This window comes from Heterodontus francisci, chromosome 32 (assembly GCF_036365525.1).
Source record: "Heterodontus francisci isolate sHetFra1 chromosome 32, sHetFra1.hap1, whole genome shotgun sequence".
Lineage (NCBI taxonomy): Eukaryota > Metazoa > Chordata > Chondrichthyes > Heterodontiformes > Heterodontidae > Heterodontus > Heterodontus francisci.
Genome location: NC_090402.1, coordinates 14,980,888 through 15,007,314, shown reverse-complemented (window position 1 = coordinate 15,007,314; position 26,427 = coordinate 14,980,888). Strand labels below are relative to the sequence as shown.

General features: G+C 42.6%; 1 protein-coding gene across 3 annotated transcripts in view; it reads left to right on the top strand.

Annotated features, from left to right (window-relative positions):
* The window catches only part of LOC137347654 (transforming growth factor beta receptor type 3-like), a 144,866-nt gene that overhangs the window by 25,586 nt on the left and 92,853 nt on the right, over nucleotides 1–26,427 (top strand). For all 3 annotated transcript variants that reach the window (XM_068012306.1, XM_068012304.1, XM_068012305.1), the window contains one exon: nucleotides 8,415–8,587. In XM_068012306.1, coding sequence (XP_067868407.1) covers nucleotides 8,415–8,587 — 173 coding nt within the window. The remainder of the gene's footprint in view (nucleotides 1–8,414; nucleotides 8,588–26,427) is intronic.

The following is a 26,427-nucleotide window of genomic DNA, read 5'->3' as shown; positions in this document are numbered from 1 at the left end:
ACCGAGCCCGAATGGCAGACCCGGAAGTGCAACACGAACCTGACTCGTCGTCTGGTTCGGGTCGGGTAGCTGGCCTTTAATCTGAGCTTGACTATTCGCTTAATGTCTCAGTGACCTGAACTGGATATGGTATTTGAGGTTGTTGTCTCACATGAGCACAATACAGTTTGAACTTGACTTCCTCCAACGTGGACAACTGTAGCATATAATTCTATTTTCTTTATTGATCGCTGTTTCGCGAGTGGACATGTGGTTTTAGTAAACTCCATACTCCATCGTGTCTTTCAATTTCTTCCATTTTGTTTAATAGTCTTTGATTTCATTTGCATGATTTCTTTGTATTTAATATGGGATTTTAAAAATTTAATGAAAACTATGATGAGCACTGATGGAGTTAGAATATAAATGCAAGTTGTTGTAAAAGCACTATTAATTTTTCCTATAATCAGTGTCCGATTGAGTAATGTACCATATTTTGTATTGAATCTATTCCAAAAATGTGCATGTAGACACTATACTTTTGTTACATGATATCAGTTTCTGCTGTCTATATACCAGTACACGCTCTTTCAACCAATGCAAATTGATAATGCTGAGTTATATTTTCAGGCAACATGGGATCCTGTATGTGTGTAGTTAAACAAATATACAGAACTCCACTCACCAGAATTGGAGTTTTAGTGAAATATTTTAAATTTACTGAAGAGGCACCTTCCTATCCATCCTTTATTAACACAAAAAATGGAAATGCTGTTTCATACCATTTGAGATCATTTTAAACTTCTAAAGTGAAATTTGAAAGGATGGCTTTGCACTGTTTGCTATTGTAAAGTATCTGGTGTTAATTCCAGACACCGTGAGGTCACCTTCTTGATGTGCTGTAGTACTGCTTGCCAACGTTGTTTTCACACAGTTATTATGAGACAAAAGGAGGCCATTCAGCCCATCTAATCCATGCTAAATACCGTCAAAGTAGTTATGTTGTGCTTCAAGCAATCAATGCAGAAACTGTAGTATTAAATGCCTTCATTTTATTTAATGCATGTTGTATTTGAACATTGAATTAAATTAGATCAATTTTTAAGAAATCATTTTGTTGCCTGTTAAGTATTGTGTTTAATTCAGTGTCCTGTATATCTTGTGGAATGCAAGATTATTTACTAATAGCTATGGAAAGTAATTACTGACTAGGAATAGCTGATTATTGCGTTCTGCAGCATTTACTGCCATTTAACACATTAATTTGAGTTACCACTATCTGAAGACCACACAGCAGGACTGAAGTATACTAGTAGCCATTTAAGTGAATTTATTCTTTAAAATAGCTTTTGCCCAAAAAGCAGCCTGATAAACCAGGTGGTAATGGCTTTAAGACAACTGCTTTGTACAGAATTGGAGACATCCAGTTTTCCACAGTAAGACCATGGAAAATTGCAGGACCTAAATCAGGATGTTAACTCCATTTGTTAGGAATGCTACACTAAAGGAAATAACATTATGTAACAATCATTTTAATTACTTGATAGCTATTAGGTTTACTTTGCGAAGACTGTACTTCTGTTTATATTTAAAAATCCTCAAGTTTTAAATGTTTGTAATCTCTGAAGGTTTCTTAGCAAATTTTTGAATATTTAAATAATTTGATCAGGTCAACTTAATCTTGCATAAATAGCGTTGATCTTAATAGATTTCAATTTATTACAAATGAACCAGCTTGGAAATGGAAATCAAGGCATCTTTATAGTAGCTTCATAAAAATGCATCACTGAGCAAAACTCCCAATACCACGGCCAAATCTGTTCATCTGGAGATAGTTTACGGAGTAGTGCATAGTTGGTAGAACAACACCAAGGGCACTCTCCTGGGGTTGCACCTCAGCACTCCACTTTTTAAAAAGAAATAAACCTGTTGTGGTCAAACAAGGAGAGGGATAACAGGGGAGCCCTCAACCCCTCCTCACCTGATTGTAACAGCATGAAGAGAAGGCTATTTGAAGTGTGGTGCAGTGATTGCAGGATAGTGCAAGGTAGTGGGGGAGGACAGTGTTATGTTGGAACACCCAGAGATCTGGGTGTTCTGGTGCATGAATCAGAAAAAGTTAATATACAGGTACAGCAAGTGATTAGGAAGGCAAATGGAATGTTGGCATCTTATTACAAGGGGAATTGAATATAAAAGTAGGGAAGTTTTACTGCAGCTGTACAGGAGCTTGGTGAGACCGCATCTGGAGTAATGTGTACAGTTTTGGTCTCCTTATTTGAAAAATCGTATAATTGCGTTAGAAGCAGTTCAGAGAAGGTTCACCCGACTAATTCCTGGGATGAAGGGCTTATTTTATGAAGAAAGATTGAGAGCTGATCTTATTGAAACTTGTAAGATCCTGAGGGGGCTTGATAGAGTGGATACCGGGAGGATGTTTCCACATGTGGGGGAGTCTAGAACTAGGGGACACTGTTTAAGAGTAAGAGGTCTCCCTTTTAAGACACAGATGAGGTCAAATATTTTCTCTCAGAGGGTCGTTAGTCTGGGGAATTCTCTTTCCCCAGAAAGCAGTGGAGGTTGGGTCATTGAATATATTCAAGGCTGAGTTAGATAGACTTTTGATAGAGAAGGGAGTTGAGTGGTATGGGGGGAAGACAGGAAAGTGAGTTGAGGCCACAACCAGATCAGCCACAATCTTATCGAATGGCAGAGCAGGCTCAAAGGGATGAATGGCCTACTCCTTTCTTTTGCCCTGTTGAAAAATGGATGCAACAGTGATTGGAAAATGGGTGAAATTCTGTTTCCCTGTTCTGCACCTGAATGGTACTGCACTCATTTTCTTCCTGACTTTCTAGCGTCTACAACTGACTGCTGTGCCTTCCTCGGGCAACTTACGTTTTACCAACTCCCTTCAAGGCACTCTGTAGCAATGCTCAGACTTCTGCATGCATAGTCACAGGGTACTGAATCTTTAAATAGACATGGACAAACAGACATGTAACATACAGCATTTGGCTAGTATAACTGGATTTAAAAACTCACTGCTATTCTGACAATAATTCCATTCCAGTAATCTCTGAACTTCAATTCAAAGTCCATCTGGTTTTCTGCAGTACATGCTATTTTAAGGCTACTGCTGCCTTCAGTGCCCAAGAAGAGCACAAATTCCCTGTTTCCCTATTAGCTTGCAGTCAGCAGTGTGCCCTGTGTGTATCAAGAATATTTTAATTATGTCGAACAAAAGCTTGGGCCCTGAGGTTGTGGTCTCGCTGGACTGCATTTCTGATGCACTGTGCCCACCTTGCCTACATCTTGCATGCAGAGCAAAATTGAAACTTCTGTTTTTTAAATGCAGAAGTTTAAGCACAATTTACCATTATCTGACAATGCCAAGATCGGTTAAACATAACTATAAGATATGTGACTTGCCGTAGGCACCTCAAGACAATTTTGTCCTGTTTCTCTATGCTATCTCCAACCATGAGCATTAATTTTTCAAGGGACCTACCCTGATTATATTGCCTGTTTTGTTATGGTAACTTGAACGTAAGTGGGTTTTGGGGATCAGTACAACAGGAAAATAGGAAATGTTTGAAATCTGAGATTTAAGAAAGAGTCTGAAAGACAGAATGGGTCAATTCAGATTTGTAAAAAGAAAAGATAGGATTTGACGTTTTGGGTATTTCTTTGGATCAATATCAGTAAGGACATGTTGGCTATGAAATTCTGACTCAACCAGCTGGAAAATTGGGGATGCCACAAATTGGGTATGCTGGTTACCTTGTCTGATTCTACAATTTGCATTTCAGTTGAGGGAAAACCCCATTCTGGGAATGGAGTTTTGCCATTTTCTTTCATGTAAAGCCTTTTTTTCATGTTTATCTTGTATATTTTCTCTGCCATTGTTGGCTCTGCATGAATGCTGTTTTGAGGTTCTCAATTGAACGCTGCATTTGAGTTCCTTTTACATACTGTTGACAATACAGCATTCTATACAGGGTAGGCCACCCACATACTTAGGTAAAACTTAGATTTGCAATCTGTTTGATACAAAATAATTTACTGTCTTTGCTATTTGCGAACTGGAATCTGCCAGTTGAACTAGACAATGAACTGCAAACTTGTGATTGTACCAAAAGTGTAATTGGTGGGAATGTGTGCACACTAAAAGTCGGCTGATCTGTTTGATTCCTGATTGTGTTTTGCAGTATAATACTTAGAATTTTTTTTTACAGGAATTGTGTGTCCACCATAAAGGACATTTCATTTCATCTGTTTATACCTTAATATTCATTGTTTATTTGTTGTTTAGTTTAGAGATACAGCACTGAAACAGGCCCTTCGGCCCACCGAGTCTGTGCTGACCATCAACCACCCATTTATACTAATCCTACACTAATTCCATATTCCTACCACATCCCTACCTGTCCCTATATTTCCCTACCACCTACCTATACTAGGGGCAATTTATAATGGCCAATTTATAATGGCCAATTTACCTATCAACCTGCAAGTCTTTTGGCTGTGGGAGGAAACCCACGCAGACACAGGGAGAACTTGCAAACTCCACACAGGCAGTACCCAGAATTGAACCCGGGTTGCTGGAGCTGTGAGGCTGCGGTGCTAACCACTCTGCCGCCCTTGTGTTTGCTTTAATTTTACATAACACTGTAATCTGTGAAACCATGTGATATTGTGGACATATATTCATGTAAAATATTAAAATAGAAACTTAATTCTGCTGGATCTTTTGATAATTGCAGATAGTCAGAGGGAAAAAGAACACAATTCACAAATAGTCATAGAGCTATACAGCACAGAAACAGGCCCTTTGGTCCATCGTGTCCATGCCGACTGTCAAGCACCTATCTATTCTAATCTCATTTTCCAGCACTTGGCCTGTAGCCTTGTATGCTATGGCACTTCAAGTGCTCATCTAAATACTTCTTAAATGTTGCAAGAGTTCCTGCCTCTACCACCCCTTTAGGCAGTGTGTTCCAGATTCCAACAACCCACTGGGTGAAAAAACATTTTCTTCAAATCCCCTCTAAGCCTCCTTGCCCCTTGCCTTAAATCTATGCCCCCGGTTATTGGCACCTCCACTAAGGGAAAAAGTTTCTTCCTTTCGGTGCCGACTGACCGCTCCTGTCAAAGTACGATTCTGATTGTGGTGGGAGCAACGCACTGTTAATTCAATCCCATTGCTCCACAGATCGGCTGACATATCATTTAAAACTTTCCAAATTTAAGAAAGACCCAGCCAAATTTTACCATCTATTAACCCTCGAATGAGGCTAACCAAACCAGGTGTCTTTAAATCAACGAATTAACTCTGTTAATTCGAAAAACTAAATTCTTAAACACAATGAAGATATAAACTACATTTAAAATAGAAAAAATTAAGAGTCCTTGCAAATTTACAGTCCAATGTTGCTTGAAGTCCTCACAGTCCGATGCGGGGGAAAAAGGTTCTTGCACAGTCCGTAGTCTAACTTCAGCAGTAGGTGATGCTTTCCTTCTCCAGCGAATTTCAACAATTAACGACTTGCAACCGCTTTCAATAGAATCAAGATGACTTTAGAGTTTTTGCGGGATAAAAGGTTGTCACAGTCTAACTTCCCTTCAATTTAAATTACCAGAGATCTCTGTTTTGGCTTGACTTTTTTTTAGAATTTTGATGAGTTAATTAAAATCCTCTTCCTTCAGTTTAAATGGTTGAGAGCTCTTTTTCCAGGTGCTGTCATCACAGCTGTGTTCTTTGTGTCTGTTAGAACAAACTGTCTTCAAGTAAAAGCCAGTTCAAAACTGAATTGTAACAAATTTATCACATGAGACTCGCACCCGGTGGCTGTATCTATGGTAACGAGAATGCACCCTTTGAATCGCAGTCTCCAAATGGCTGTTTCTAAGGCAATGGAAATGCACCTTCCTATAACTCCTGAGGCTTGCTGGTTCTTAAAGCAATACTGATCCCTTTCAAGCCTTAAAGGCAAGCATTCCCGAAAAAAAAACTACAGGACCGTGACGCTATGCCCCCGGTTATTGGCACCTCCACTGAGGGAAAAAGTTTCTTCCTTTTTACCCTATCTATGCCCCTCATAATTTTTTATACCTCAATCAGGTCCCCCCTCAGCCTTCTCTTTTCTAAGGAAAACAACCCTAGCCTATCCAGTCTCTCAATAGCTGAAATGCTCCAGTCCAGGCAACATCCTGGTGAATCTCCTCTGCACCCTCTCCAGTGCAATCACATCCTTGCTATAGTGTGGCGGCCAGAACTGTACACAGTACTCCAGCTGTGGCCTAACTAGCATTTTATATAGCTCCATCATACCCTCCCTGCTCTTATATTCTATGCCTCGGCTAATAAAGGCAAGTATCCCATATGCCTTCATAACCACCTTATCTACCTGTGCTGCTGTCTTCAGTGATCTATATACAAGTACACCAAGGTCCCTTTGACCCTCTGTACTTCCTAGGGTCCTACCACCCATTGTATATTCCCTTGCCTTGTTAGTCCTCCCAAAATGCATCACCTCTCACTTCTCAGGATTAAAATGCATTTGCCACTGCGCTGCCTATCTTACCAGCCCATCTATATCGTCCTGTAATCTAAGGCTTTCCTCCTCCACTGCTTACAACACCACCAATTTTTGTGTCATCTGTGAACTTATTTATCATACCTCCTATATTCACGTCTAAATCATTAATGTACACTACAAACAGCAAGGGTCCCAGCACCGCTCCCTGCGGTACACCACTGGTCACAGGCTTCCAATTGCAAAAACAACCCTCGGCCATCACCCTCTGCCTCCTGCCACTTAGCCAATTTTGGATTCAATTTGCCAAATTGCCCTGGATCCCATGGGCTCTTACCTTCTTGACCAATCTCCCATTCTGGACCTTATCAAAAGCCTTACTGAAGTCAATGTCGACTATATCAACTGCTTTACCCTCATCTACACATCTAGTCTTCAGCTCGAAAAATTCAATCAAGTTTGTTAGGCTTGATCTCTCCCTGACAAAGCCATGCTGACTATCCTTGATTAATCCCTGTCTCTCCAAGTGGAGATAAATACTATCCCTCAGAATTTGTTAAAAATAGTTTCCCTACCATTGATGTTCGACTCACTGGCCTGTAATTGCTTGGTTTATCCCTGCTACCCTTCTTGTACCCTTCTAGAATGCTACCACATTCGCTGTCCTTCATCCCTCTGGCACCTCTCCTGTGGCCAGAGAGGATTTGAAAATTTGTGTTGGAGCCCCTGCAATCTCCTCCCTTGCCTCACATAACAGCCTGGGATACATCTCGTCTGGGTCTGGGGATTTATCCACTTTTAAGCCCGCTCATACCTTCTCCCTTTCAATGCTAATATGTTCAAGTATATCACAATCCCCCTCCCTGATCTCTACACCGACATCGTCCTTCTCCATAGTGAACACAGATGAAAAGTAATCTCACCTACGTCCTCCGGCTCCACACACACATTGCCACTGGTCCCTAATGGGCCCTACTCTTACCCTGGTTATCCTCTTGCCCTTAATATACTGAAAAGAAAATCCCAAGGCATTTTATATCTTGCCTAGCACTATTTTTTTTCATGCCCCTTTTCGCTGTCCTAATTACTTTAAGTGCCCCCCTACACTTTCTATACTCCTCTAGGGCCTCTGCTGTTTTTAGCCCTCTGAATCTGCCATAAGCCTCCTTTTTTTAAAAATTTCCTTATCCAATCCTCTATATCCCTTGACGGGCAGGGTTCCCTGGACTAGTTAGTCCTGCCCTTCACCTTTTACTGGAGCATGTTGCCCCTGAACGCTCTCAGTATTTCCTTTTTTTAATGACTCCCACTAGTTTGATGCAGACTTTCCTACAACTAGCTGCTCGCTGTCCACTTTGGCCAGATCCTGTTCCATCATATTGAAATCTGCGTTCCCCCAGTTCAATACCTTTATTTCCGGTCCCTCTTTGTCTTTTTCCATAACTACCTTAAATCTTAGTGTTATGGTCACTATCCCTGAAATGCTCCCCCACTGACACTTCTACCACTTGTCTGGCCTCATTCCCTAGGATTAGGTCCAGTACCTCCCCTTCTCTTGTAGGACTTTCTGTGTGCCGGCTCAAAAAGCTCTCTTGTGTGCACTTTAAGAATTCCGCCCCTTTTAAGCCTTTTGCACTAAGACTATCCCAGTTAATATTGGGGAAGTTGAAATCCCCTACTCTTATTACCCTATTGTTGTTACACCCCTCTGAGATGACAAATGATAACTTATGGCTTATCAAAGTTGATAGCTATCGTTTTGATCCAATAAATGCATATTTTATATTAATTTTGAAGAATTTACTTAAATTTCAATTTCCCATTCTGAAGTAACCCTCCCTCCCTTATTACTATGGGATAACTAAACATTACTGTTTTTTTGTTTGGTTGTCACAGGATCCATCAACGAATGTAAGGTCGGAAAGGTTGGAAGAAACCATCCTGTCACCATCTTGCAGCTTAAGCTTCACCATGTTTTACAAGGCTGCGTGTGCAGTGGCAACTCTACAGCTAATGAAATTGTTTATGCCATTAATTTGATCACACCTCCTTCCACTGGCCTCCTTAAGGTACTTTTAACAAATTTATGTATTTATTCTTGGGGGATTATTTTGATGAAAGTGTGAAAATGGGTGTTATGCTAATAAGATACACCTGTTTGAAAGTCTTGTTCTAGCACACAACTTTGGTCCCAATTGCTGATTACCATAATTTAACTTGCCTAGAGATGCTAAAACAGACACCTGCAGGATTAGCACTTGAGCGCTTATTAGAAGCAATCTTCATGGAGCAGTATATGTGGGTGTGGAGTACGCTGACTGACCCACAATGGTAGGTTTCAGGATGGTTAGGGAACTGACGGAGAGGGCACACAGGTTCTCAGATGCAGTATTGGAAGTCTTGAGAATCAGGGATGTCCTCTACCTGCAGAGGGGAAGGAGCCCACCTCTCCCTCCTATTCCTCCTGTTTCTTTCTCTTTCTCTGTGTGTCTCTGTCTCTGACCTCATGATCTCCTCCCATTCCTTCTCTAACAAGATGCCATGACCAAGCACACTCTTTCTCCTGGTGACTCCGAATAAGGTAGAGTATCGCGGCACTCACTCTTTTTCAGTGAAGTCCTTGGAAAATGTCTGGAATCAATATTGATAGTGTTGAAGTCTTGACATACTCTCCCAGAATGTCTCCCAATGTCTTTCAAACTTCCTTTTTCAAACCTCAATAGCAGATGAATAGAAAAAGGTGATATACCTTTAAGAAGCTCTCAAAAACCTCAACGCCCTTGTTAACTGCGACCAACTAATCAGAGTAAGGAGAGGGCATCGGATCAAGTGTTATCTACCAAAAACTGCCGTGCAGCCTCATTAATGAGTGCTAGCAGCAATTTAAGTGGCAGTCGCCCCTTCAGGATCCTCCGGCTGGACGTTCTTAGCGCAAGCTTCAACTCCTTTACCAAGGTGGCTCTTGTGTAAAACGTGGGCTGAATTAGCATTCCAGCTCAGGACCCCATTGCCTGAAGGAGTTGCCAAAAATTGCCCCTATGGATTGTTCCTCTAAACTGCATGTTGAGAATTTATTATTATTCTAGCCGTATTTCCAAAGGACTATAGGCGCAACTCTCCATTACAAAAAGACAGTTGGTAATGTATAGCCTGAGGGACATCACTCCAAGGCAAGGAGGCAGGCCTCCATGAACTCTCGCAACTGGTACGGAAATTGAACCTGCACTGTTGGTGTCTTTCTGCATCACACGCTAGGTGTGTAGCCAACTGAGCTAACCAACCCCCACCACTGTTGATAATTTAAACCAAGGTAAAATGGCATGTCATTTCAAGTGAACAGTATAAGTAATGTACAGTACTACAGGCCTGTGATTTATGTCATCCAGTGTCATTCCGTCCTTAATATGAATAAGCCATTGTTGATCTACAACACACTTGTATTGTCCTGTGGTGTATATTTTTTTTTTAAAAAAGAAGCATATTTAGAAAAAGTCAGAAGATGGGACAGCTGCCCCACAGACTAGTCAAGCAACAGCCTGACATAGTCATACTCACCGAATCATATCTTACAGACCATGACCCAGACGCTGCCATCACCATCCTGGGTTTGGCCTGTCCCACCAGAAGGACAGACCCAGCGGAGGTGGTGACACAGTGGTATGTAGTTGGGAGGGAGTTGCCGTGGGAGTCTCATGGCATCAGGTCAAATATGGGCAAGGAAACCTCTTGCTGGTTACCACCTACGGTCCCTTCCTCAGCTAATGAATCAGTACTCCTCCATGTTGAACACCACTTGGAGGAAGCACTGAGGGTGGCAAGGGTGCAGAATGTACTCTGGATGGGGGACTTCAGTGTCCATTACCAAGAGTTGCTCGGTAGCACCACTACTGACCGAGCTGGCTGAGTCCGAAAGGACATAGGTAATAGACTGGGTCTGCAGCAGGTGGTGAGGGAACCAACAAGACAGAAAAACATATTTGACCTTGTCCTCACCAATCTGCCTGATGCAGATGCATCTGTCCATGACCGTATTGGTAGGAGTGACCACTGCACAGTCCTTGTGGAGACAAAGTCCCGTCTTCACATTGAGAACTGTGCTAAATGGGATAGATTTCGAACAGTTCTTGCAACGCAAAACTGTGCATCCATGAGGTGCTGTGGGCCATCAGCAGCAGAATTTTACTCAACCTCAATATGTAACCTCATCCCCCGGCATATCCCCCACTCTACCATTACCATCAAACCAGGGGATCAACACTGGTTCAATGAAGAGTGCAGGAGGGTATGCCAGAAGCAGCACCAAACATACCTCAAAGTGAGGTGTCAACCTGGTGAAGCTACAGCCCAGGACTACTTGTGTGCCAAACAGCGTAAGCAGCATGCGATAGATAGGGCTAAGCAATCCCACAACCAACAGATCAGATCAAAGCTCTGCAGTCCTGCAACATCTAGTCGTGAATGATGGGCAATTAAACAACTAACTGGAGGAGGTGGCTATACAAATATCCCCAGCCTTAATGATGGGGGAGCCCAGCACATTGCAAATGACCAGGCTGAAGCATTTGCAACAATCTTCAGCCAGAAGTGCCGAGTGGATGATCCATCTTGGCTTCCTTCTGAAATCTCCAGCATCACAGATTTCAGTCTTCAGCCAATTTGATTCACCTCTGTGTGACATCAAGAAATGACTGAAGGCACTGGATACTGCAAAGCTATGGGCCCTGACAACATTCCGGCAACAGTACTGAAGACCTGTGCTCCAGGACTTGCTGCGCCCCTAGCAAAGCTGTTTCAGTACAGCTACACACTGGCATCTAGCCGGCAATGTGGAAAATTGCCCAGCTATGTCCTGTGCACAAGAAGCACGACAGATCCAACCCGGCCAATTATCGTCCCATCAGTCCACTCTCTACCATCAGTAAAGGTGGAAGGTGTAGTCAACAGTGCTATCAAGCAGCACTTAGCAATAGCCTGCTCAGTGATGCTCAGGCTGGAATTTTATGCCACCCCAGTGAGCTAGATGATGGCTGGGGGTGGGTGGGGTGTAGTGTAAAATGGAGCAGGGACTCTGGGAGGCCATCCCCACCCGCTCCTGCCTCTGCCCCACTTTACGTAGGGGTGGGGGGTGGAAAATGGGCCATCCCCGCTTCCCCAGCCAGCCCTAGGACTCGAGACCCCCTTTTCCCCCCCCCCCCCCCCCCCACCCAAACGACAACCCTTGCCTTGCCAGGGCACGACCGATTACCTCCGGCGAGGCAACACAAACTTACCTGCACTCCTGGCTCCATGTCCAAGACTAGGCTGCAGTCCTGCCGGCCAGGCTAAGCAGAAATGGGTCTGCTACTGAATTTCACGTCGGTGGCCAGCTCTCTCCCACCCAACGTAAAATCCAACCCACAATTTGGGTTCTGCCAGGGCCACTCGGCACCTGACCTCATTACAGCCTGTTTCAACATGGACAAAAGAGCTGAATTCAAGAGCGGAGGTGAGAGTGACTGCCCTTGACATCAAAGCAGCGTTTGACTGAGTATGGCATCAAGGAGCTCTAGCAAAACTGGAATCAATGGGAATTGGGGAAACACTCCGCTGGTTGGAATCGTACCTAGCACAAAGAAAGATGGTTGTGGTTATTGGAGGTCAATCATCTCAATCCTAGGACATTACTGCAGGAATTCCTCAGGGTAGTGTCCTAGTCCCAACCATCTTCAGCTGCTTCATCAATGACCTTCCTTCAATCATAAGGTCAGAAGTGGGGATGTTCGCTGATGATTGCACAATGTTCAGCACCATTCGTGACTCCTCAGATACTGAAGCAGTCTGTGTAGAAATGCTGCAAGACTTGGACAATATCCAGGCTTGGACTGATAAGTGGCAAGTAACATTCGCGCTGCACAAGTGCCAGGCAATGACTATTTCAAACAAGAGAATCTAACCATCTTCCCTTGACATTCAATGACATTACAATTGCTGAATTTCCCCCACTGTCAACATCCTGGGGGTTACCATTGACCAGAAACTGAACTGGAGTAGCCATATAAATACCATGGCTGCAAGAGCAGATCAGAGGCTAGGAATCCTGCGGCGAGTAACTCACCTCATGACTCCCCAAAGCCTGTCCACCATCTACAAAGCACAAGTAAGGAGTGTGATGGAATATTCTTCAATTGCTTGGATGGGTGCAGCTCCAACAACACTCAAGAAGCTTGACACCATCCAGGACAAAGCAGCCCACTTGATTGGTATCTCAATCACAAACATTCACTCCCTCCACCACTGACACAAGATGCACTGCAGCAACTCACCAAAGTTCCTTAGACAGCACCTTCCAAACCCGTGATTTCTACCACCTAGAAGGACAAGGGCAGCAGATGCATGGGAACACCACCACCTGCAAGTTCCCCTCCAAGCCACGCACACAATGTTGACTTGGAACTATATCGCCGTTCCTTCTCTGTCACTCGGTGAAAACCCTGGAACTCCCTTCCGAACAGCACTGTGGGTGTACCTACCCCACATGGACTGCAGAGGTTCAAGAAGGTGGCTCGCGACCACCTTCTCGAGGGCAATTAGAGATGGACAATAGATGCTGGGCTGGCCAGCAGCGCCCCTATCCCTTAAACAAATAAAAAAAAAATTAATAACTCAATTTAAGAACGACAACACGTAATCTTTTATTCCATCCAGTTCCATATCTAAGTCTTATTTCATGACCTGACTTTTTTATTTTCCTATTCCAAATCCAAGCAAGAAAATTTTGATTACGAAGGAAATTTGAATATCCAAGTTAATAATGGTAGTAATGAAGCATGCAGTTATACTCTCACTTTTGGTACCTATCAATGCAAAATTGGCATTATAACTCGGCCTCAGATCCTGCATTAGAGCCTCACTTCAGTTTGAGATTTCTCCAACAGTAGTAAAAATGGAGCCCAATGTGAAGCTCCATTTTGATTGTCCTGAGATGATGTAAAATTTTTGGAAGAAAACAGACTATTTCCTCTTAATGTTGAAAATTAGCCATGTGACTTGCAGCCAGGTGTGGTGAACAATATAATTTCTGATCTGGTGTGCGTTGCATTCTACAGATACTGTTCTAACCCTGGTATTTTCAGTTTAACTGCAACCTAATTTAAATATGTACTTTAATTACTTGCACTTGCGCAAAATATGTTACAAGTTCATCTTATTTCTATACTACACAGAAAATAATTAGATCTCATTCATACTTTGCAAGGGTAAATTTTCCAATTCTGCATTTCCTGTGGGGAGGCATGGGTCAGAGAATTGACACTACACTGTTAAATCCCCATCTGACCCCTCTGCTTGCATTAAGTGTCGCTGTCCACAGAAGCACTGTATGATGTAACCTAATATGGTTTCTGGTCACCTTTTTTTAAAAAGCAGAAATGCCTTTTTATTTTGTGTTTTTGTTGGCATACGTAATTTGCTAGTGAGAGAAGTGAATGAAAGCTATACTATTTACAATACATTGTGTAAACAGATCTACTAGACAGATAAAATATACAGGAGCAGGGCTGATGTCCTACGCCTGGCAAGCACATGGCTGGCAGAATGCCCAACTTAACATGGAGCCGTCTCTATTAAAATGGAATCAAAGAATAACGGGAAACCTGTTTACATAAGCATTGGGTATGAAAGCAAAAGGGAAAAAAAAGTTCAAACAGAAAACAATTATATCTACAAGAAACACAAGCAAACATAGTAACTGTAGCCCAATATTTTAATTGTTTTGTACATGCTGACTTTAATGACCCAGTTGTACACATGATCCAATCAAAGGAGAACGCCTTCAGATACAAATTGTACCACAAATTCAAAAACTGAAGTGAATAACTTTGGGGTTATTGCAAACCAGTAGCTGGCATAAAATTTCCAAGTAACATTATAAAAGTAATTCTTTACAGGAAACATTTGAAAAAGTCATTAAATAACTTGATAAGTAAGAAGCATTCTATTTTTAAAACTACCATTAAATAAATGATGGATGGCAGAAAGGTTTAAGCGAGAAATTACTTGTCATAGTTTTCTGGCTTTCTTTGAAGGAGGATGCAAGTTAGTGTATCCAGTTGCACATGTATTACACCGTGATTTTAAAAATTAATTTGCATACTCTCCTATACGACCTATTCAGTTTAACATTGACAGCTACATAGATTTTTCATTCCTAAAGTGCAGAGAAAAAGATGGCTAACTAATATCTGTTTTATAGACCAACTACTTTGAACTATTTTCTCTTTCTGATCAGTTCTTCTATGCATATACAAGTGGCACATCCATTGACAAGGTAACTATAAAACCTAAACTAGAAAGCTTTATAAGTTGGCTATTGATAGCATAACAATTAAGACTCTTGAAAGTAGTAATCTGTGAAATTGAAAACAACCACATTTGATAGCACATTCTTTAATCTAGGAGAAGATAGGTACATAAGAACAAGAGAAGGCCATCATGCCTACTCGGATTCAGTTCGATCATGCTTGATCTGTATCTTAACTCCATTTACCCACATAATGCTTAATACCCTGAAAATTTGAAATTTTCAACTTATCTAGTCTGAACAGCTTCTTGGTAGTTCAAGACTTCGACTGCCCTTTGTGTGAAGAAGTGCTTCCTGATTTCACCCCCAAATGACCTAGTCCTAATTTTAAGTTTATGCCTTTTTATTCTGGATCAGTTTCCACCTTTATGCAAATCAAATGCAGCTCTAAATCTCCAACAGCTTCCACAACTTGGCCATTAAACTGCTTGTTCAATGTTCAGTCTTGGATGTGTCTTAACATTTTGGTATTTTATTAAACATTAGTGTTTGGCCTCGAGGACAGAGAGGTCAGAGTCTGACCTCTGCCTCCAGCACTGTTCCAACAAAGCTTAATGTATGCCTCACCTTTCGTCTAGGCACTCTATAGCCTTCTGGACTAAACATTAAATTCAACAATTTCAGATTGTAACCACTGCCCCCATTAAATTTTTAGATGATAAATGCTGGTGATGATTTTGTCTATCTCACATACCTTCTCTAGATACATCTTTGTTTCTTGCCCCATTACCATCTCCTTTTGCCTTGCACCATCATCCCTTTCAACATGTAATCTCTCCTGCCGTCTATGACAAACCTTCCCTTTTGTTCTTTCCTCCCCTCCCCCTCTTCCCCTGCCTTGCTTAAAAATGATATGAGTATGCCTAGTTCTGACAAAGTGTCTTCGACCTGAAATGTCAACTCTGTTTCTGTCTCCACAGATGCTGCCAGACCTAAGTATTTCCAACATGTTCTGCATTAATCCGTATCACAGCCTTATCTACCACATAAATGATCTCAAAAAATTAACTAGATTAGTTCGATATGATTTACATTTTACAAGAAGCTTTACAAATTCATCCTGGGTTTCTGATCAGTATATACTTGTCCAAGTGTTCAGTCGCTCTAAATTACTGATTCTAGTAACTGCCCCACAACAGACGTTCGAGGAATAGGTCTATAATTTCTTCATTTCTCTTTTTTAGGATGTAGCTGGTGCACTCTCAATCTATTTTAAACAGTGTCTACTTAAAAATTAAATTAATTTGAGAAAAACAAGTTGAATTAATTGTAATATTTATTTGGGTTCAGTTGAAACTATGCTGAACTATAAATATTTAGATGGTGAAATACGTTAAGAGTAAACTAATGTGGATGTGGGTGTAGAAGTTTTGTAAACTAGTTGATTTAGAACTCAGATTACTTTTGGAAAGAACTTTGAATATTCCTTCAAAATTTGTGTCAAAGAAATTGGCTACAGCTTCATGTTTAATTAACTAAAATAGCTGTCTTCCAGGTAAGACATTTCATATAGGGAACTGTTGGCTCCAAAAAATGAATAGGTCATTTTATTTCTTTTTAAAAAGCAGACAAGACTAATCCTGTTTCTTCTACATCTTTGGCAAATGGTCAGAATAGTACACCTTGAATAACTAGTATGTTTTTAATTTTGAATGTTGCCTGGCAATTTTTTTTCATGTCTTTGGTCCCCACTATGAACTCCGTTCCCCAGTCACTGACTCCCATCCCTCTCCCGGGTAACTGGCTGAGACTGAATATATTTGATCTGGAGATGAACTTCTGACCATGTATCTGTGCCATTGTTAAGACCGCCTATTTCTGCCTCAGTAACATCGCCCAACTCCCCCCCCCCCCCCCCCCTCCCCCTCCCCCCATCCCACACCCACAGCTCATCTGTTGAAACCCTCATTCGTGCCTTCATTACCTCTAGACTTGACTATTCCAATGGAGCCCTGGCCGGCTTCCCACATTCTACCTCCGTAAACTTGAGGTCATCCAAAACTCTGCTGCCTGTGTCTTGAGTCGCATCGTCCTCTGCTTGCTGACCTGCATTGGCTCCTGGTCAAACCACACCTCAAATTTAAAAATTTTCATCCTTGTTTTCAAATCCCTCCATGGTCTTGCCCTTCCCTATCTCTGTAATCTCCTTCAGGCCCACTACCCTCTGAGATATTTGTGCTCTTCATGGGTGTGGCCTAAAGTCAGCACGTGGCTGGGGAGATGACTCAAATTTTTCCCCTCTAACTTGGAAATTGCCCTTCATGGGCAGGGCCTCCGCACATCATCGCCCTACATGGGCGGGACATGGGGAGCATGGGAGCCCGGAGCCGGCACCACACTGCCCTGTCTTTTTCCCACTACTGCTCCACTAGACTGTGGCAGCCAGTGGTATTGTATGCAGGGTTTTTTTTTTTAAAAGCAAGAAGCTTTTTTTAAACCACTACAGTGATTTTCTCTTGTTCCATAGCAACAAGGCAATATTTTTGGCTGCAGAGAAAGCCTGTACTGCCAGTTAAAGGGCCAGATGGCGACCACAGAACTTAAACCCTTAAGGGCTGTCTGAGTTTAAATCTTTATTCCTATCACTGATACTGTTCAACACAGAATGTCAACTAAATTTTCATCCCAGACCTTCTCACTGAATTTGAACTATTCAGACAAAGAATGGAACTATTATCTTGACTTGGTCGGTTCTGATCCAGATAGACAACCAATCAAAGTCAAAATTGTCGCTGGAAATGAAGGCTTACACAAGTTAAACACATCTGGTCTTTCAGAGGATGATTTAAAGTACCCGCGTAAAATATGGTCCACGTCGGAAGACCAGTTGTACTCTGAAATTGAGCTTGAATTTCACCATCTCGAGTTTGTTCTGGCAGGAGCCAAAGGGGACAGTAGAGCAATTCGTGTAGAGATGAGGGGCATAACAGTGATTTTTCTGTGGCTGATCTAGCTGACAGAATTATGGAGCTTGTGATAGCTTCCATCCCCATTGCAGCATTCCAGAGGCTACAATTTTAGACATCTTGCTTAAATGTGGTTGTAAATTCGAAGCCATGCTTATGGGCAGGCGGAGCCTACAAGCACTGTGCACTTCATCTATCATTAGCGCCTTTGCCAGCACAATCAAATGTGGCAAGCCATGTAGGCAATGTGGCCTCATACATTCACCAAGAAATTGTGCGGCTTCCATGATGCTTGCAAAGCATGTGGCAACAGACAGCACTGGCTGTGGACGTTGTTTGGCGAGCTGAAGTAAGCTCTGTGGCAAGCAATAAAAAATCTCCACCAAAGCATCCTAGTCTCAGTGTTTACTTCACAAACAGGCTTGGAAGAGTTACTCTAACATTTCCTTACTGTTCCCGCTGCAACATGAGAAGTATTCAACTGAGTCTGCAAAGTCCAATTTCAAACTGTTTTGCAAGGATAGACAATTTATGCAAGTTCCGGGCCCAGCATGTGATGGCTGGCTTTAGAAAATTGGACAAGGTTATTTTGTCATTGTCACTGGCTGTGCAAGATACAAGCATCTGGAGCTAGTGGCACAACAATGGATTTTGCATAATATAAAAAGCAGCTATATTGTACTATAGCTGTACCATGAACATATATGAAGCATTAACACCAGCGTGAACCTGTTGGGCTGAATGGCCTTTTTCTGTGCTGCTAATACTTTGTAATTACAAGTACTTGCAGAAGATCTGTGATAATATGACAACAACTTAGCCCCAGGACAGTATATCTCTTAAATAACATTTCGTTATATACAATCCATTGCTTGCAAAATCAGGTAGCACAGCAAAATCAGACAGTGCTGCGTCAGTTGATCTATCAGTTCACCATTCCTTCATGCACCCATTTACACAATTCAGTAAGTTTCTGGAGCTATGTTTATTGTGATTTGACATTGCTATGCCAGTTTCGGGAGAATAGTGTGATATTTGCCTCCTTGCACAGCCTGTTTAAATTTGTACCTGACTCTTGCCTTCCATCAAGCAGTAGCCAGCAGTGGAATTTAATTTCTGCAACAGTACATAAAACCCATAAAAAGTAGTTTTCTGCTGCAACTGAAACACGATAAATTAGATTGTTTCTATTTCAGCTTGCAGCACTTACCAAGAAGGTAACTATATTTTCGGTCAGGTTTTGTTTTATAACTTACAAGTGTCTTTCTATCATAAATGAGCAGTACATAAAGAACCAAACTATTATTTCCTTGTGCTTACTACAACCTCAGACATCAACGCACTAACGGCGCATCAAGGATCAGTTAACTCAGTGGGTTTCTTTTCTTGAGGGTAGTAGCATGGTATTACATTGCAAGAGCTCATGGGCGGTGCAGTGGTTAGCACCGCAGCCTCACAGCTCCAGGGACCCGGGTTCAATTCTGGGTACTGCCTGTGCGGAGTTTGCAAGTTCTCCCTGTGACCACGTGGGTTTTTGCCGGGTGCTCAGGTTTCCTCCCACCACCAAAGACTTGCAGGTGATAGGTAAATTGGCCATTGTAAATTGCCCCTAGTGTAGGTAGCTGGTAGGGAATATGGGATTACTGCAGGGTTAGTATAAATGGGTGGTTCTTGGTCGGCACAGTGTGGTATCTCTAAATAAATAAAAAAATAAATATCTGTAAATGGCTGGTCTGACTGGTGATCAGCAGCAGACAGAGAGTGAGACTCAGTCACTTGGTATGTTACATCATTTTCTCTCTAGCAAGGTGTACTGCACTTAAAGGTGTACCACAATATCCTTTTTGAACTAAAAAGCTTGCCTTTATAATTAAACTTAACTATGCAAGAAAAATGTGTGTATGCATAACAGAATGATGAGATAGAAAACCCATTGGGTTATAGCTCTAAATCCTTGTGGCAGTCGGCTCACATGCCCTGACTTATTTTATTTATTTAGAGATACAGCACTGAAACAGGCCCTTCGGCCCACCTAGTCTGTGCCGACCAACAACCACCCATTTATACTCATCCTACATTAATCCCATATTCCATACCACATCCCCACCATTCTCCTACCACCTACCTACACTAGGGGCAATTTACAATGGCCAATTTACCTATCAACCTGCAAGCCTTTGGCTGTGGGAGGAAACTGGAGCACCCGGCGGAAACCCACGCGGTCACAGGGAGAACATGCAAACTCCGCACAGGCAGTACCCAGAACTGAACCCGGGTTGCTGGAGCTGTGAGGCTGTGGTGCTAACCACTGTGCCGCCCCAAATTGCACAATATTAGATATTGTAATGTAATATACTAATGCTTTGTCTTTCAACACACTATTAACATATTGTTTGTCTTTGCTCCGTGACCTTTTGGTCAGCTATGTGGCCTGGTCCAATCTGCACCTTCTCCTTTGTTATCTTTTGCCCCACCCCCACCTCACTTGCTTATAATCTGTGACTTTTCTAATATTTGTCAGTTCCGAAGAAGGGTCACTGACCCGAAACGTTAACTCTGCTTCTCTTTCCACAGATGCTGCCAGACCTGCTGAGTGATTCCAGCATTTCTTGTTTTTGTTTCAGATTTCCAGCATCCGCAGTATTTTGCTTTTATATTAGATAGTGTAATGTTGGCTTGCAGTTGTTGGATCTTCTCACTGTGATCTGTGGGAGTAGTATGCTTGAATGTTGCACAGACTATGGTCTTGGACATTGTCCTTGATGCAACGGAGTTACCTGGATGTTGACAATGAGGTTCTTCTCTGATTTGCCCCATGTTTCTTTTCTCACTTGCTCCACTGAGCTCGTATGGCCTTGGCTCTGAACAGATCCGTGTCACTTCAACTGGCTGCCACGTACCTTCCATGGGATTCTGAACACTTACTTGCTTTCTTATCCTTAGATCTGGTAAATTTTTTTAAAATCTGCTTTCCTATCATGTACACCCTTCATCCTCCCCATTTTTCCAAAAATGCCTCTCACTTCTGGGAGAATTGAGTGATGGAAGTGAGGTAGATTGGTATGTAGTGGCCTGCCAAATAATAGTTCCAGCAGTGAGGGTATCATTGCGTTCAGAGGAGTGCCTCTGAAGTAAAGCATAGCAATGTGTCGATCCTGTTTGGTTTTCCTACACTTCGGAATTAGTGATTTCACAATATGAACCATTTCTCAGCCATACTGTTGTATCTTGGGTAGTGTGGAGATGATGTATTGTGGTCAATGTCCCACTTTTCGCACATGTCCCTGAATGAATGGCTTCGCCGTGAACTGAAGTCCGTTGTCTGATTATGACCTCCCTGGCTGCTCCAAATAGGCTGAAAACAGCACTGTTTTGGCAACAGTTGTGCTCGACGTATTGTGCAATTGACGGATGATAGGATACTTTGAGAAGTAGTCAGTGACAACTATGAAATTATCCCCATGGGCATGAAATAAATCAGACGTGATCTTGGCCCATGGTTGAGTCGGCACCTCTTGAGGAATGAGCGGTTCCTTTTGCTGACTTGGCATTTTTGCTTGGCATGCCTCACACTGCTTCACTGTGACTTCAATGTCATTGTGGATGCCTGGCCAATAAACTTTCTCTGGCTAGTCTTCGGGTCCAATTAATGCCCATATGAGATTGGTGTAGTTGTATGTCAGGTCTCAATGCTTCCGGTATGATGACCTGTTTACCTTTTTTCAAAAATATCTCCCCTGGATATCGCAGGTTTGTCGCGCTATGCCCAGACTGTCTCGTGGACATCCTGAATTGAGTCTGGCCATCCTTCTATGATCGTGTTCCAAAGAAGCTGTAGTGTTGGATCCTTTGGTGTCTCAACCTGCAGTTGTTGACCTTTCTGATGCGCGAAGTTCATCAGATCCACATGGAGTACATTCTCTAACTCCATGTCTATCAAATCAACTTGCTTCTGCAGTCTTGTCCAGATTGGGTAACTTGCTTAGCACGTCAGGCGTAACCATCGGATTGTCAGATTTGTATTGCACGTCGTGGTCATAATCCTGAATTTTTACCAACAGGTGTTGCAATATTGGTGGTGCGCTAGTCAGTGGCTTATTCCAAATAATCTTGAGCAATTTGTGGTCTGTTTCTACCACAAATGTCTTCCCGAATAGATATGTGTGAAAACGCATAATTTCATACACCAAGGCTAATGTTTCTCTCTTGATGTTCAAGTAGTTGGACTGCGCTGCAGACAAAGATTTCGATGTGAATGCAATGGGTTTGCCTTTCTGCAAGATCCATGCTCCTAATCCTTTCTAGGTTGCATCTACTTCAAGAGTGGTCACCACTCTGGGGTCATAAAACTAACAACAATGCTTCTGATATCAACATCTTAACGTCCTGGAAAAGATGCCGGTGGTCTCTGCGACAAAGAAAAGGCACCTCCTTCAGTAATTCCTGGAGAGACGACGCTTTCTGTGCAAAATTTGGGATATACGGAAAATAGAATTTTGGAGACCTAAACAACATTGGAGGTCCTCCTTAGCTTGGGGTGTTGGCATCGCATGAACATCCGGCAGCTTGCTGGGGTCAGCATGAATACCTGCACTTGTGTATGTTGACCCAAAGAAGTTGATTTGTTGTACATTAATCTTGAATTTGTGACTGTTAAATACCAGCCCTTCTTTGCATGCTGCTTGCATCAGGAGATGTACATTTCTTCTGTCACGCTCCTGTTTTGTCCATCCCATGATGGCAATGTCGTCTGCTATGCATATGTAACCTGGTACTGTACAAATAATACGATCCATATGAGCCTGAAAGTGATCTTGGGTAATTGAGGGTAATTAGGGATGGGCAATAAATGCTGGCCTAGCCAGTGACGCCCACATCCCATGAATGAATTTTTAAAAATTGATAGACCAAAAGGAAGATGTTGAAAACAGTACCGACCAAACGGGGTATGGAATGTGGTCAGCTCAAACTTCTCAGCCAAATGTACTGACCAACAACCATTCTTTGCATCTAGTTTTGAGAAAAAATTGGCTCCTGTGAATTTTGGATTAAGCTCTTCCAGCGTGGGAATATTGTGTCTACAATGCTTTGAGCGCTTTGTTCAACCTTCTTGCCAGACTCTGTGATCCATCTCTCTTCACTACACTTGTGATTGAATTGAACCAATTCATGTGTTATTGTACCTTTCTGATGACCCCATCAATTTCCATCTTGTCCAGTACGATTTTCAACTTAGTTTGAATGTGGATTCTGCATTTGCTTGTTGGGGTTGATTTGATGGTACAGCATCCTCTCTTAGATGTAAAGTTGTGGCTCCCTTGAAGCTGCCAATTTTATCAAAGGAATCTGGGTACTGTGCTGTTAAGATCGCTGCCTGAAGTGCTGGGTGTATTTTATGTTGGTTTGCCCTTCAACACCTGGTTTATCGTCACCAAGGTTAGATCGTGACAAGCTGGTAGACCCGCAATCACTGGACCTTTTTTCTCAACATTGTAGACCATTTGCGAGGTCCAGGATGACTGGTTATATTTACGCTCTAACACGATGGATTCTGAATGGCTGATCTGCTGTATACAGACAGTTTTACAGCAGTTGGTTTCGTCATGGCCTTCCATTTGTTTGGATACATTTTTTGTAGAATCCATAGGGGGATTATGTTTGAATTTGAGCCCTGTATCTATTTTGGCCAATAACAAATGTTTGCCAACTTTTCGTGGACAGGTGTTCTGAATCGTGGCAAAAACTTCAGATGGTGCCATAACATCTATGTTTTCTGTGGTACGGACGGTATGGAAAGTGCGCTCCCTTCACCTTGCATCAGCTTGCTCTTCACTGCTGCTGTCCGCTACATCGTGCATGCTTTTCCTGCCAAATTGCTCCGGTCTTTATTGCTGTCTGCTTGTGGTCTGCTGGAATCTTTGCACGACTCCTCGCAGCTCTTTCAGCCTTTACTCTTCTGCATTGTTTCTGCCAGTGACCCTTCATGCTGCATGCTTTGCAGTAATTAAAGAATGCTGGGAAACTCTTCGGCGTATGTAGAAGTCCGCATCTCGTACATGACTTCCCAGGCTTGGGTAGTCTCGTCAGTGTGTTCAGCTGTCAATGTTGTACATAGACCTTGTAGACTCTGTCAGCTCACAATGGTGGCTTCATATTTGTGTCCATCCTTAAGCAGTTCGTCATTGCTGCAACCTTTTAGGTTTATCTAGCAGGTCTTTCTGAAATGTAATCACCAACTCAGCAATTCTTCCTGCTAACTCAGCGTCTGAACAGTCTTAGTAGGCACTCTGCCGAAGATGATTGATGAAGGAAGGACAGTGGATGTTATCTATATGGACTTTAGTAAAGCCTTTGACAAGGTCCCACATGGCAGACTGGTACAAAAGGTGAAGTCACGCGGGATCAGAGGTGAGCTGGCAAGATGGATACAGAACTGGCACACTCATAGAAGACAGAGGGTATCAGTGGATGGGTGTTTTTCTGAATGGAGGGACGTGACTAGTGGTGTTCCGCAGGGATCAGTGCTGGGACCTTTGCTGTTTGCAGTATATATAAATGATTTGGAGGAAAATGTAGCTGGTCTGATTAGTAAGTTTGCAGACGACACAAAGGTTGGTGGAGTTGCGGATAATGTTGAGGATTGTCGGAGGATACAGCAGGATATAGATCGGTTGGAGACTTGGGCGGAGAAATGGCAGATGGAGTTTAATCCGGACAAATGTGAGGTAATGCATTTTGGAAGGTCTAATGCAGGTGGGAGGTATACAGTAAATGGCAGAACCCTTAGGAGTATTGACAGGCAGAGAGATCTGGGCGTACAGGTCCACAGGTCACTGAAAGTGGCAACGCAGGTGGATAAGGTAGTCAAGAAGGCATACGGCATGCTTGCCTTCATCGGTCGGGGCATAGAGTATAAAAATTGGCAAGTCATGTTGCAGCTGTACAGAACCTTAGTTAGGCCACACTTAGAATATTGCGTGCAATTCTGGTCGCCACACTACCAGAAGGACGTGGAGGCTTTGGAGAGGGTACAGAAGAGGTTTACCAGGATGTTGCCTGGTCTGGAGGGCATTAGCAATGAGGAGAGGTTGTAAAAACTCGGATTGTTTTCACTGGAACGATGGAGGTGGAGGGGCGACATGATAGAAGTTTACAAAGTTATGAGCGGCATGGACAAAGTGGATAGTCAGAAGCTTTTTCCCAGGGTGGAAGAGTCAGTTACTAGGGGACATAGGTTTAAGGTGCGAGGGGCAAAGTTCAGAGGGGATGTGCGAGGCAAGTTTTTTTACACAGAGGGTGGTGAGTGCCTGGAACTTGCTGCCAGGGGAGGTGGTGGAAACAGATACGATAGCGACGTTTAAGAGACATCTTGACAAATACATGAATAGGAAGGGAATAGAGGAATATGGGCCCCGGAAGTGCAGAAGGTGTTAGTTTAGGCAGGCATCAACAACGGCACAGGCTTGGAGGGCTGAATGGCCTGTTCCTGTGCTGTACTGTTCTTTGTTCTTTGTTGTTCTTTTCCCTGCACCCACTAATAAAGTGGTCAGGGGACTTGTGGGGTTGCTGATGAAATGCCATAAACTCTGGTCTATGAATGTGAAAATTAATTTGGACTTTTAATTGGTCTTTTAGAGTTACCCAGATTTTCTTTGGACCCCTTTGGTCCTCTTCTGTGAACCCAGATGTATTTAATCGATGTAGGCCTTCATTTCCAATCGCAATACGGATTTTGATAGTCTTATCTGGCTCAGAGACTCCCAGGTCAACGAACTAAAGCTCTGTTCTTTGTTTGAACAGCCTGAATTCCAATAATAAATCAGCCACTTTCCACTTGATGCTTGGAAATTTTGCAGTCTTTTTCTGTTCCTTTTTTACGACTTTCCTGCTGCTTTTTGTGTTTTTAAAATGACATTCCTGTCATTTTACATCTCGGTGCCTGAATGCTGCAGTCACTGTTGGCGCTGCAGTCCCTCAGCTTACCACAGCTTGTCTTATTGCTGAAGCACTAGTGAAAATGGGTGTCGCTTTTGCGCACTTTTTTCTGACTCCACCCACAAGGGTCGGTTGTGGCAGGAATGCACCACAATGCTTACACAGCCTGTAATGGCGACGCAGACTTTCCAGACTTTAACTTACATTTTCACCGTTAACTTTCGTGACCCTTCTTGGCCCAATTTCAACAACCTGTTTTGATTTCCCTTGCTCACAATCGATCCAGCTGCTTGTGCACCAGTAACTCGCTTTCCTTAGCTGAGCATTGCCCAATGCTATACCACTCGATGCGCTGTTCCAATTTTTAAAACTTACGGAACTCACTGTGTAGCAGTCTTCAGTTTTTACACCGCACACTCTTTGTTGATTTGAGAGGTTTTGACTCTGAAGTTCGTTATTGCTTACTAGCCGCTTTTAGTTTCTACACTATTGATGATTCCGTGCTTTGGTGAACTTAGAATTCAAGAATCTTCATGTATTCAAATCTTCACCACTGGCTAAATCCCACCACTGCCACCATATTGTTTTCTTTTCCTTGTGCTTACTAAGACTTCAGACATCAAGGCACTGACCACACATTAGGGGTCTCTTAACACTTAAATAGTGGATTCCTTTATTAAGGGTAGAAGATGAGAACATCTGTACATATCTGATCTGTCTGATCAGCAGC